General features: G+C 38.0%; 2 protein-coding genes across 5 annotated transcripts in view; one reads left to right on the top strand and one right to left on the bottom strand.

Annotated features, from left to right (window-relative positions):
- rsf1a (remodeling and spacing factor 1a) overlaps positions 1-9,710 on the bottom strand; it is a 34,828-nt gene extending 25,118 nt beyond the window's left edge. For both annotated transcript variants that reach the window (XR_007972770.1, XM_052152433.1), the window contains exons 1-10: positions 9,521-9,710; positions 7,963-8,054; positions 7,796-7,888; positions 7,336-7,541; positions 6,973-7,085; positions 5,221-6,860; positions 4,429-4,635; positions 3,738-3,842; positions 3,567-3,646; positions 2,030-2,084 (exon numbers count right to left, since the gene is read on the bottom strand). Coding sequence is in view for 1 of the 2 variants with exons in the window: in XM_052152433.1 (XP_052008393.1) it covers positions 2,030-2,084; positions 3,567-3,646; positions 3,738-3,842; positions 4,429-4,635; positions 5,221-6,860; positions 6,973-7,085; positions 7,336-7,541; positions 7,796-7,888; positions 7,963-8,054; positions 9,521-9,674 (2,745 nt within the window). In the remaining variant the exon portion in view is untranslated. The remainder of the gene's footprint in view (positions 1-2,029; positions 2,085-3,566; positions 3,647-3,737; positions 3,843-4,428; positions 4,636-5,220; positions 6,861-6,972; positions 7,086-7,335; positions 7,542-7,795; positions 7,889-7,962; positions 8,055-9,520) is intronic.
- A 517-nt stretch (positions 9,711-10,227) lies between these two features.
- Positions 10,228-11,773, top strand: aamdc (adipogenesis associated, Mth938 domain containing). 3 transcript variants are annotated; one of them, XM_052152454.1, is made up of 4 exons: positions 10,228-10,326; positions 10,609-10,751; positions 11,245-11,340; positions 11,440-11,769. In XM_052152454.1, the coding sequence occupies exons 2-4, from the start codon at positions 10,620-10,622 to the stop codon at positions 11,578-11,580; spliced, it is 369 nt and encodes a 122-aa protein (XP_052008414.1). In that variant the 5' UTR covers positions 10,228-10,326; positions 10,609-10,619; the 3' UTR covers positions 11,581-11,769. The 3 variants fall into 3 exon arrangements, with proteins under 3 accessions (XP_052008414.1, XP_052008413.1, XP_052008415.1); XM_052152453.1 differs by having other exon boundaries at positions 10,245-10,326; positions 10,594-10,751; positions 11,440-11,771; XM_052152455.1 differs by lacking the exon at positions 10,228-10,326 and having other exon boundaries at positions 10,615-10,751; positions 11,440-11,773.
- Positions 11,774-13,304: the final 1,531 nt, after the last annotated feature.

The following is a 13,304-nucleotide window of genomic DNA, read 5'->3' as shown; positions in this document are numbered from 1 at the left end:
AGTAACACACTGCATAGTATAGTACGAAACTGTATAGTATAGTGCAGTGTTGTATAGTTACACACTGCATAGTATAGTATGAAACTGTATAGTATAGTGCAGTGTTGTATAGTAACACTGCATAGTATAGTACGAAACTGTATAGTGTAGTGCAGTGTTGTAAAGTAACACACTGCATAGTATAGTACAAAACTGTATAGTATAGTGCAGTGTTGTATAGTAACACACTGCATATAGTACGAAACTGTATAGTATAGTGCACTGTTGTATAGTAACACACTGCATAGTATAGTACGAAACTGTATAGTATAGTGCAGTGTTGTAAAGTAACACACTGCATAGTATAGTACGAAACTGTATAGTGCAGTGTTGTATAGTAACACACTGCATAGTATAGTACAAAACTGTATAGTATAGTGTAGTGTTGTATAGTAACACACTGTATAGTATAGTACAAAACTGTATAGTGTAGTGTAGTGTTTTGTAGTACCACACTGTATAGTATAGTACAAAACTGTATAGTATAGTGTAGTGTTGTATAGTACACACTGTATAGTATAGTACAAAACTGTATAGTATAGTGCAGTGTTGTTTAGTAACACACTGCATAGTATAGTACGAAACGATAGTATAATGCAGTGTTGTATAGTAACACACTGCATAGTAAAGTACGAAACTGTGTAGTATAGTGTAGTGTTGTATAGTAACACACTGTATAGTATTGTACGAAACTGTATAGTATAGTGTAGTTTTGTATAGTACCACACTGTATAGTATTGTACAAAACTGTCTAGTAGTGTAGTGTTGTATAGTACCACACTGTATAGTATAGTACGAAACTGTATAGTGTAGTGCAGTGTTGTATAGTAACACACTGCATAGTATAGTACGAAACTGTATAGTATAGTGCAGTGTTGTATAGTAACACACTGCATAGTATAGTACGAAACTGTATAGTATAGTGCAGTGTTGTAAAGTAACACACTGTATAGTATAGTACGAAACTGTATAGTGCAGTGTTGTATAGTAACACACTGCATAGTATAGTACAAAACTGTATAGTATAGTGTAGTGTTGTATAGTAACACACTGTATAGTATAGTACAAAACTGTATAGTATAGTGTAGTGTTTTGTAGTACCACACTGTATAGTATAGTACAAAACTGTATAGTATAGTGTAGTGTTGTATAGTACACACTGTATAGTATAGTACAAAACTGTATAGTATAGTGCAGTGTTGTTTAGTAACACACTGCATAGTATAGTACTAAACGATAGTATAATGCAGTGTTGTATAGTAACACACTGCATAGTAAAGTACGAAACTGTGTAGTATAGTGTAGTGTTGTATAGTAACACACTGCATAGTATACTACGAAATGTGTAGTACAGTGTAGTGTTGTATAGTAACACACTGTATAGTATTGTACGAAACTGTATAGTATAGTGTAGTGTTGTATAGTACCACACTGTATAGTATTGTACAAAACTGTCTAGTAGTGTAGTGTTGTATAGTACCACACTGTATAGTATAGTACGAAACTGTAAAGTATAGTGCAGTGTTGTGTTGTATAGTAACACACTGTATAGTATAGTACGAAACTGTAGTGTTGTATAGTAACACTGTATAGTATAGTACGAAACTGTGTGGTATAGTGCAGTGTTGTATAGTAACACACTGCATAGTATAGTACGAAACTGTATAGTGTAGTGCAGTGTTGTATAGTAACACACTGCATAGTATAGTACGAAACTGTATAGTATAGTGCAGTGTTGTATGGTAACACACTGCATATAGTACGAAACTGTATAGTATAGTGCACTGTTGTATAGTAACACACTGCATAGTATAGTACGAAACTGTATAGTATAGTGCAGTGTTGTATAGTAACACACTGCATAGTATAGTACGAAACTGTATAATATAGTGTAGTGTTGTATAGTAACACACTGTATAGTATAGTATGGATACTAAGATAGTATAGTAAGATATAGTACAGTATAGCATAACCATGGCTGCACACTTACAGGGTTGAGTATAATGTTCTCCACGCTGATGCCCACATACACTAACCGCTCACGCCTGAGAGAGAGAGAGAGAGAGATCCAAAAGTCAAAATCACAAGATCACTTCAGGTTGATTCATGGGAATGAACTGTATTATACTAGAGGTGTAAATCTTCACTGGCCTCATGATTCCGTTACGATTCAAAGGGTAAAGATTTGAACTAAAAAACATCACCAACATCTCACGAACCTCTGCCTCGTCATTATTTTCTTCTGTGTTTTCCCCATTTTGTGCAAATCAGTGCAATTATAGGTGCAAGCTCGTCTTTCATGTTGTTTGTTGGCTTCTTAATACAAATAAACTCTCCTGTTGCTATGTGCGTCGGTTTGTGAAAGAATTTTGGGATCGTAGTTTCATTCGGGCACAAATGGTCATGTGTTAGATGCAGCTGGTCTGCAAACATTCGTGTTTGTGCACATGACTCTGCCATGATTTAAACTGAACTCAGAATCGATTCTGATTGTTTTGAGAATCAATTCAGAATCGTTTGAGTATGAAACGCGATGCATCGCTGAAACGATTTTTTCCAACAGCTCTATATTTTACATTACATTGACCACAATGAGGTTGAATATTCACAGGCCATAGACCAGCACTGGTTTAGCACGGTCCCTGTTTCCGACTGTAATACACATTTAATTATTTTGATGAATTCTGCTAGATAAAGTATAGCCATCTGTGATAATATAAATGAATATAATATGACAATTGATGATACTCCAGGTTCACATCAAATGCTGGAGTGAACAATCATATATTTCTTAGCATAGTGACTCTAGGTTTAACCATACAATTTGTCTAATAGTGGTCAATATTAGTTTATTGTATTGTATTTGCAGTATAATATAATTTTCACTTACAGTATAATTTATGTTAATTGACACAGTAATTTGATACAATGGCCTAAATATAGATTCAATTATGTGTTAACACTTTACAATAAAGTTCCATTCGTTAACATGCATTAATGTATTGGGTATCATGATCAAACAATTTACAATATATTTTTACAGTATTTATTAATCTTTCTCAATATTAGTTAATAAAAATTGAATTGTTCATTGTTAGTTCATAGCGCATTAACTTTTTCAACTAGTATGTTGAAATTAACATTTACTAAGATTAATAAATGCTGTAAAGTATCATGTTAATTCATGTTAACTAATGTTGTTAACTAATGTTAACAATTAACCTTATTGTAAAGTGTTACCAATTGTGTAATTGTATCATTACTTTTATTTATGAATATTGTGTTGTGATATTACAGAATATATGAATAAAAACGAATTAATCCTCAACTGTAAATGTATATTTTCTTCTCAGTTGTGCTTTACTCATATGTAATCTCCTGCTTTGACTAGGGGAAAATACGAATATTTTAAATAAGATACGATACAGGAAGATTGTTAGCCCCGTGAGATTTGATACGTAGGCTACGTTCCGTGCATAGAATGGTGGGTGAGAAGGTTCATAAAGTGTTTGTGTTTGTATTTACACCTTCGTTCAGCTCGCTCTTTCTTCTTCAGAGCAGAGTCCAGATTCTGAAGTTGTTCTTCCAACCTCTCACAGAGAAGCTTCTATAAATGACAAGAACATACACTTCATCAACAGAACCCACACATACACACACACATAGGGCATTTGCACAATAAAGATTTAACACCTTACATGCTGGCAGGGAGGACAGAACCATTCCCCATCAGGAATGATCATTAGTGGAGGTCTCAAACAGGCTGTATGATACCCACTGTCACACAGATCACAAAGAAGAATCTGTGACAAATACAAACACATAGTTAGAGCACAGTATCGGTTATAGACAAAATCAGTTGTTTAAGCAATAAGCTTTTAAAACATTTTATGATGTAATTCATCAAGTGTTATCCTTGCTAGAAAATATAGTTAGTATAGTTAGTTGGTCTCTTTAAATGCTGCACAGTGATGTACAGCTGACACAATAGCTAAGTGAACAGATGCTTCATGTCATAGTTGTTACTATATTGTTTATTTTAGCATGGCTGAACAATGTATTAACCAATCAACAACACCCTTGGACTGTTACTCTCCATTTTATAATTTTATTTTAAAGCCATACCACAGTAATATGTGTTTGTTTGAAAACTCTTTTCAGTTTCTTAAAAGTCATCGTTGTTTTTAAATATACCGTAATGAAGATTATTTTTGAAACGCTCCATTTTCAGTGGAGGAAAACACAGTTCTGGTGTGGATGAGAGGCCTAAACTACACATAATTAATGTGTTTTCAAACGAAAATGTATTTGTGAGGACGTGGCCTAATTCATCCTAATTCTAGTATTATTTTGAGTTGACAAAATAAGCTTGTATTTCCTGCAACTCACCAATTCTGGGTGGTTGGCAAGACCACAGTGTTTACACGCATCTTCAGGTGGAAGCTCATTAGGCTGGTCAGAGTCCGTCTCGTCTCCTTTCTCTGATTGGTTGTCTTTGTCGTCACCCAATTCCTCCTCCACCTCAGGAACTCCTTTGGATTTGCAATTTTTTGTACGAATGTTCGACCAACAAGTCCTCTTGTGTCGTCGTTTGGCCTGAAAGAGTCAAAAATCTGTATCAACAAAAAAGCTATTTTTTCACCATTGTGCCAATCATTCTCACTGCAGACCTGTGACATTCCGTACCGATCCAGGCTCACTTGCACAATTACATTCTCTTTTTCCTCTGTGGTGCTGTGAAATTACGATAAGAATTGACTGACTGAGCAAGTGGCCAATCATGAGTAGCCACGTCACTAAAGCCGTACCAACAGCACGGTACAATTTGCTAGTCATACCGTACCTAACTGTGCACAAGTGGAAATGCTACTGAAACCGTTATTCACAGTGCTCAGAACAATTCGGCCCAATAGTGGGAAAGCACCCCTCCTGAAAAGACCAGCATTGCTGGTCACCAGCTTATGCTGTGTTTGGGTGCTGGTCCCCCATGATGGAATGCTGGTATGCTGGTGACCCCACCGGGCTTTTAAAGCTTAACCAGCTTTAGAAAAACTATGCTGGTCAACCAGCTTCACCAGCACCAATCAGCCTAGACCAGCATGAGAACTTTATGCAGGTTAAGATGGTCTTTTCAGCAGGAACTTATTCTGTCAAACTGGATATAAAAAGATGTCATGTTACCTTAGGAGACTTCGAAGTATGTCCTTCTGTGTCCACTGTTTTGTGTATATCCTGCTTGAGCTGGACTTCCACCTCATCATCTTCCATGTGTTCTTCTTCGTTCTTTGCCACAGAGGAGGTTGTATGTTTTCTGCCTCGTTTCCTGCCCCGAATATCTGCCACTTTGGGGCTGGGTTTGCTGATTCTAGCAGATCTCCTTAGGGATCGCCTATTGCTGGTTGTTTCTGACTCCTCAATATCTTTGTGCTGGAGTTCAGGCGTTCGTCTATGAAGCGGGATCTTAATCTTCAGTCGGATTCCTTCCTTCTGAAGCTCTGAAGATGCCTCCTCATCACTGTGTCCAGACTTTTCACCTTCTCCTCCATTTTCATCTAAAACCTCACTATTACTAGGCGGTGGGTCTTCCTTTGGTCTCTCTTCTCTCGGTTGAAGCTTGGACTTGGTCTTTTCCAAACTTTTCTTTCTCTGGCTTCTCAGAACCTTGTCTAGGCTTTCATCCTTAGCAACAATATCTGTTTTTCCTCTGATTGAGAGAACTCTCACCTTGCAATTTTTAAGTTTGATCACATCATTATCTTTTTCTTCAACCTTTTCCTCAACTGAAGTTTTATTCAGATTTTCAATCAAAGAAGACTCCTGCTCAACAACGTTTGATGCTTTTCCAGACAGATCTTGGCCCTTCTTGCTAATGTCTTTTGACACTAAATCCTCTGGGATACTACAAGGAAGAAGATTGCTACCCTCCTTAATCTGTGATTTCCCAACAAGGACAGACTGTCTGATACTATGTGTGCACCCAGCATCAGGTTTCAAGACATCCCCATATCCATGAAGACCATTTATGTCCTTTATGTGACTATTAGCAGTTTCAGTCAAAGGCTTATTTCGCTCAATGGGACCCTTGATCACCCCAACACCTACGTATTGTTCTCGTACTGTCTGTTGGCATTGATCAACTGGTGAATGCTTCCCACAAGTTGGGTCAATGCTGAGGTCTTGAGGAAATTCTGCACCTGGGACAGCAATAGTGGCCACTGGACCTTTCCTCTCAGTTGGGAATTCACTTCTGGTGTGCTGTTCCCTCACTAATAAAACGGCAGGGTTGCGGACAATGATACCCCCTGTGCTGATGCTACCATTGCTGTTAAGGTTGTTGTTGTTGTGATTGATATTTCCATAGTGATTGGTGATGTCATATCCCCCACTTCTTTTTAAATCTCTCTTCTTCAGTGGTATTTTAGCCTGTTGATCGCACTTTATAGTTCTCACCACGTTCCCAGACGTTGTCTTTTTCTTGTCTTCACAAGTCTCTTCTTTCACTGGAATTTCCTGTTTTATGGAAACAGGGGGCATGACGACTGAAATGGCGTTCCACGCTCTGGGACAATCTTTTCGTTCTTCTTTGATGAGGGTTTTGATCGTACTGACCCTGTTGTCTATGGCTGGGGTCTGCTCTAATTTATGTTTGGACATTTTGACAACTTTGAACTCAACTTCATCCCTGTCTTCTGGTTCAGGTTTAACAGGATCTGTTGAGGTTTCTTTTTTAATGTTTTGGGGTATTAAATCACTCTCCTTCGAATGGATGGTACTGTTGGTAAAATGTCCTGATACACCGTTTTTTATGTCCACATGCTCACCTTGAAAGAATTTGATCGTGATTAGAATTTTTATTAGAATTTATCTGATGTCACCATTATGATACAGCCCTAAGTGAGATAGTGACTTTTCAATCAGTTTTATCTTTCATACCTTCTGCATCCATATTTGGGCAGGTGGGACCATCTTGCCCCTCTTGGTCAGTCACAGCTGGCTCTATCTGGGCTTTAAGCTGTTCAAGTGTGTCTGCAAGATCATTTCTAGTCCTGTTTTAAGCAAAAATGAATTGCTCTAAAAAAAGCCTTTATTATTTAAATAAACTTCATCAAACAATGTATAACTGCTTCACGATGTGAACATTAAAGGTAATAATTATCAACCATGATTGATTTTATGTTTTCATTTGTTAACTCGCCTTGTAAATTCAAGACAAGACAGTCTTCCCCATAATTTCTCCCCCATAACTTTGTCGAATCAATGCTCCAAAATCCGATCTTCTCCATATGGTTTGCTTACCTCACAATGCATCTCCAGGAGGATTCATCCAAGTCATCTTGTTCCTCAGAATAAACACGCACATTCTGATCTTGGTCTAACTGGAACCAGTACAAAAGGCCTTCCTTGTCTCTACCGATTGGCTGTAGGCGCATCTTATCTGGGTCTTCCTCGTTGATTAATGTCTTAAACTTTAGATTTTCATCAAACTGGCACTCACACAAATACTGTTAACACAATATAAAATACATTTTGATTTCAACTTAATATTGTGTACTGAAGCATTATCATTCAAGAGCTTAATTAATGCTATATACAGTAACAAGCTTGTACATCCATGCCAGTGGCGTTGTAAATTGTAGTTACACAGCAGTTACATTACAGTATATTTATATGACCAATAGTAATCAGAACTCAGCAAACACTCATGCTTATTTAAGCAATTAAGATAGACTAGATAGTTTGTAGTAGTAATACTGACCTTTAGGATGCCAGTTTTACACTCAATTGTCATTTCTCCATAGCTTTTCCTCTCAAGTTCCCATGCCCAGGTGCTGTTAAATTCCTGACACATCTGTTTTCAACATGATTTCATTAAACTTCTGCATTGGCATTTATGATAATGTGATCTAAAACTAAAACACTCACCTTTACAAGATATTTCTCCCATTTGTCTGGTGTGAATGTCTTGCCAATCTTGCGCAGTAACTTAATATGGAGCTCAATCAAAGGTCGAGGAACTAAATTGTACAACAAAATGTTTAGTTTTATTTTAGGGTGCAATCACATCCATGCAATATGTCAAAATATTAACCTTGTTCAACACATCTGTCCCTGAGCCTTATGTATGTGGTTATTTATTTCTGTAGCATTGTTTTTCCTTTTTGCATCTTTTTTCATCTTTTCATTTAAATAAAAACTGCTTAAATAAATAGCTGCAGAGTAAAAAAAAGGTTTAAACTGATGGATGTCGTGAACTAGATGTATTGTGCCTGCAATCTTACAGTTATGCATTTTTTTTAATGTGCAGCAAGGATTGCCCTGAAGCACTCCGGTTACATTGAAGCTGTCATTCTGCATTCAGGATGCGCATAAGCAATTTTGAGCAGCTCTGTATGGAAGCCATTATTTTTTCTTTCTTTGATAGTTTCGTGCAATAAGATGCTATAGTTATTTAGCCTATTTACTTGTTGAATATCCTTTACTTATGCTGAAGTGCTGCGCTTAGCCTCCATATATCCCTCTGAAACGCATCTGATCAGGGTCATGTGAACATACCCGGAGCCTAATTGTACATTTATGGGTTCCGAAACACTGACTGTTCGATTATGAACATTTTTAGTTTTGCACGTCCCTAAATGTACTACCAACCACATATTTTTCTATAAACCAATTCTGTTGTTTTCCCCCCTAAAGACACCATTAAAAGTTTACTCTCATTAAATAGCCCAATCAGCTACAAGCTACGTCAGCTAATAAAGATAAACCAATAATGAGCCAATCTGAAATTATGCTTTCATACGTAATTCTCCTAAATGACGACATTAGGATGATATGGGCACTAAAGACATGTTCATACTCCTATACTGCATCCATGCGCACAGAATTAAACAGTCTTAACTCATCTCAAATGGGGCGGGGCATAAAGAATAGACGTCTTTGTAGCGTTAGAATATTGCATTATTATAATGTTACAATGTATCATTGGAAGTTTGACAGCGGCCTGAGCATGCGCAGTGTATGACTACAGCCCCGTCGCTGTTGTTAATCTGAATGTAAATTTATCCCGATTTTATCGTACAAAACACAAGTATCGCTTCATATAACTGCGCTCGGTGATATTGTAACAGCATTAGCAATGTTTATGTCAATTATGATCGCCAAGTTTTTTTAAATGTTTTTTTTTTTTTACATTAATCTTTAAAGGTGATTTTTTTTTTTTTTTTTGCACGAGGCATAGAGTGTGGAAAATAATAACACCTGACTGTGTTTTCAAAACTTGTTTTTAAAACAACCAACCACAGCCCACTTCAAAGCCCTAAGGGAAATTATTCCTATCACTTTGCAGTAATATCAGATAAGATGTTTATCCCTAAATAGGCAACAAGGATCCCACAAGACAAACTTTAAGTGATCAAACGCACTGATGGGCAAAGATGGGGAGCACGTCTATCTAAAAACAAACCCAGTCTTGCGCACAGCTCACCCGCTGATGTCTCCTGTAAGTATCGCTCCAGCTGGGGGAACGTCAGCTCGGGTAGATCCAAAGCAGACCCATAGCGCTCCAGGAAAGAGCAGACCACCGCAAAACTGGGACTCAGAGCTGTAGGAAGAGCCGCTGTGGTGCTCGGAGCAGCCATCTTCCTAGAGATGACGAACTGTGCTTTGCCTAGACCACAAACTGCCCACAATACACTGCGAATCCGCGACAACCCACCCAGAGCATCATCAAGGGGGCATCATGTTTGTGTGGATCGCCACAATACTAACCACCGTCCTCACTTCAGGATCATCATAATAATATACGTATATAAAGAGCTGTTTTTTATTTTAAAAAAAATCCACAAACTATTTTTGACAAGTGAGCACAAACAGGCAGAGCAGTGCCGTGTTTGTGTTTAAACCCCCCCAGTTAGAACCAGTCTAAGCTGGTCGTAGCTGGTTTAAGATGGTCACCATATGACCGGCCTGGGCGACCAGCTAAAGACCAACCAAACGATTTAGGCTGGTTTTAGCTGAGGTCGAGGTCATTGATAGATATGTAAAAAAAATAAATCGAATAATTCTCAGCCCTTGTTATGATTTTGCAGCACAGAACCTGGTTGACTGGCTCCAGCTACTGGTACGTCACAGACCGGCAGCCAATCAGCATATACCGCTTGAGCGCACGCTGATTGGACCCAAGCCAGTGTCGTAGGCGGTGGGCGTGTCCAGGGTCACTCACTGCCATATTTGTTGACACATGCAGGAAAACACAACACAAGCAAGATAGAGTTGCAAGCCAAGGCAAGAGTACGTATTCTAAATCAAATTAGAGCATTTGCAGTCATTTTATATCGAGAAATGCAAATAAAAGCCACGTTTAAAAACTATTGAAAGCTTTTGTTTCTAGTTACAAAATGCACGCACTTGAACAGACAAGATAATTTTCATTGTAAATACAGTAGTAAGGACATGCTGGTTTGAGTGAACTAGTAAAACATTGATATAATAGAAAATAACAATATAAGCTACTAAATATGTATACAGTATATGTAATGCAGCCATTATATCTGATAGTTTACTCTGTCACAGGGTAGCTGATCATGTCTTCTCCAGAAATTGCTTCCTTATCCTGGGGCCACATGAAGGTTAAAGGTTGCTCCACATCTTATAAAGACTGTAAAGTGTGGCCGGGTGGCAGCCGAGCCTGGGACTGGCGTGAAACTGGCACTAATGTAAGATGAGCAGCCGACCCATGACTTCAAAATCATCGTCTGACTTCATATTCTTAAAAAGTGTAACATCTGCACTGTAATATTTGATCATATTTGTGGTACTCAGTGCACATGTCTAATATTTATTATGATTTTATGTTCCTTTGTTTTGTTAGTATTTGTGTTAGTTGTGTTTTGCGGTATTATATGTCAGCATATACACCAATCACCATCTAATAATCGTATTTGGTGAATACAATTTTTAAATAAAGCTTTAATTTTAAAATATAGTTTTGGGGAATGTCTGCACGCATTTGAAACTCATCAGTAACATCTGGAGCAATAATGAGTGCAGATATTTACTCTTCTTTTCCTGTTTGTTGCATTGTGTGCTTCACCTGTACCCAACTTTTCTAAAATTGCTCCAAGTGGTTTGGCCAATCAAATAAGAAATCATGTGTTTGAACTTACACAGAAATTGGAGTTGCCTAAAGCTCTTTCTTGTTCTCTGTAGCACCATCCTGGTGTTCAGCCAGCTGACCTGGAAGAGGTCCTGAGGAAAGGGGTGCAGACACTGGTTATCGGAAGAGGAATGAGTGAAGCTCTACAGGTAAACGAGTGTAAACTCACTGGACAGTGATGTTCTGTACACTCACTTGAATATTTCCTTCATCATAACTGTCAAGCTGACTTCATTTTTATGTTACAGGTGCCTCCCACCACCTTAGAGTATGTGAAAAAGCAGGGCGTGGATGTCAGGGTGTTTCAGACTGAGCAGGCTGTTAAAGAATATAACGGTCTGGTGGGACAGGGAGCTAAAGTCGGAGGAATCTTCCATTCGACCTGCTGATTTAATCATTAACATAACCATCTCATTAATTGAATGGGATATTAAAATTGCCTTACACTTCAGATGAACTTTGTTTACCTTCTAAATGTTAAGTAATTTGGACTTTGGGCTATTGGAGGAAAATGGTTTCTTTTGGTGAAAATGTTATTTGCTTTCAAATCATTAAAGATAATGTAAATTTGTTGCTGTTAAAATCCTTCATCCAATCCCAGTTTAATATGCCACTGGCTTCCTGAAGAGTGTAACACTGTGCTGCTTTCAAAACATTTCTCAGTTTGTTTGAGCAGGTTGACATGTCAGCTTCTGGCTCAACCAATGGGAAGGTATGTGGGGTGGGACAACATATTTGTTCGACCAATAGCAGATTTATTTTTTTTGCAATGCAGCGGAACAGTGCCCGCCCTCCTTTTCAGCCATCTTGGTTCCTTAAGTATTTTTCCAATACATTTTTTCCTCTAGGATTTAAAAGTTCTTCATAAAAGAGTCCTAAGCCATAAACCAAACCAACCATCTCTGATGTGAATCACAACATTACAAACTTTGACTAGAAGCAAAAAATTATTTGTAAATCAGACAAAAAGACTGTGTAATTAACGTCTTTAATAAGGTTACGACCGCAATCCCATGAAGCATTGCGTATGCTGTAATCGGATTAAAAACCACAAAGAGTTTTTATTTAAAGATATGGAATCATACTTAAAGTATATTATCACTTGAATGAAAACAGAAAAGGAATTAATGTTTTAGCAGAAATTAACTGAAAATAAGAACAAAGTGATTTTCAATTATTCCGGAATGAAAACTATTCTTAAATACTAGAAACCGGTTAATTTAATTCCAATATTTTTTTCATGAAACTGAAGACCAAAGGGTTTTCACAGTATATTTTTGGAACTACACCACTTCATGAAGCCTGAAAAAATAACACATGTGCTTTGAACTTGAAGGAAACAGCTGCATCACATATTTCTTTGCCTAATTGTGGAGGTCATATTCTGTGTACCTTTTTTGATTTTATTTTTTTAAATCCCCTTTTCTCCCAATTTGGAATGCCCAATTCCCACTACTTAGTAGATTCTCGTGATGGCGCGGTCACTCACCTCAATCCGGGTGGTGAAGGACAAGTCTCAGTTGCCTCCGCTTCTGAGACAGTCAATCTGCGCATTTAATCACGTGGCTCACTGTGCATGACACCGCGGAGACTCACAGCATGTGGAGGCTCTTGCTACTCTCCACGATCCATGCACAGCTTAACCACGCACCCTATTGAGAGTGAGAACCACTAATCGTGACCACGAGGAGGTTACCCCAGGTGACTAGCAACCGGGCCAATTTGGTTGCTTAGGAGACCTGGCTGGAGTCACTCAGCATGCCCTGGATTGAAACTTGCGACTCCAGGTGTGGTAATCAGCGCCAATACTCGCCGAGCTACCCAGGCCCCGAACAAAGACCTTTTAACAACTTTGTATATACACACTACATATACATGCATGGTTAATCCAGATCTTTTTGGACTTGTTTTTCCAGATTGCTTGTTTATGTTGTGAGATCTGGCAACACTGCAATTTGTGTTTCACCCACCCCTTAGCACAGAGTACTGTTATTTTAAAAAGAACATTATTAACCTTTTATTTTGTTCTAACCGGTAACCATTTGGAAAGGAGTCTGCAGAACTTTTGAATCGTTTTTGCTAAGAATGAACTGTAATGAAAAACATTGTTTTT

This window comes from Xyrauchen texanus, chromosome 21 (assembly GCF_025860055.1).
Source record: "Xyrauchen texanus isolate HMW12.3.18 chromosome 21, RBS_HiC_50CHRs, whole genome shotgun sequence".
Classification (NCBI taxonomy): Eukaryota; Metazoa; Chordata; class Actinopteri; order Cypriniformes; family Catostomidae; genus Xyrauchen; species Xyrauchen texanus.
This window is presented reverse-complemented; position numbering and strand designations above follow the sequence as displayed.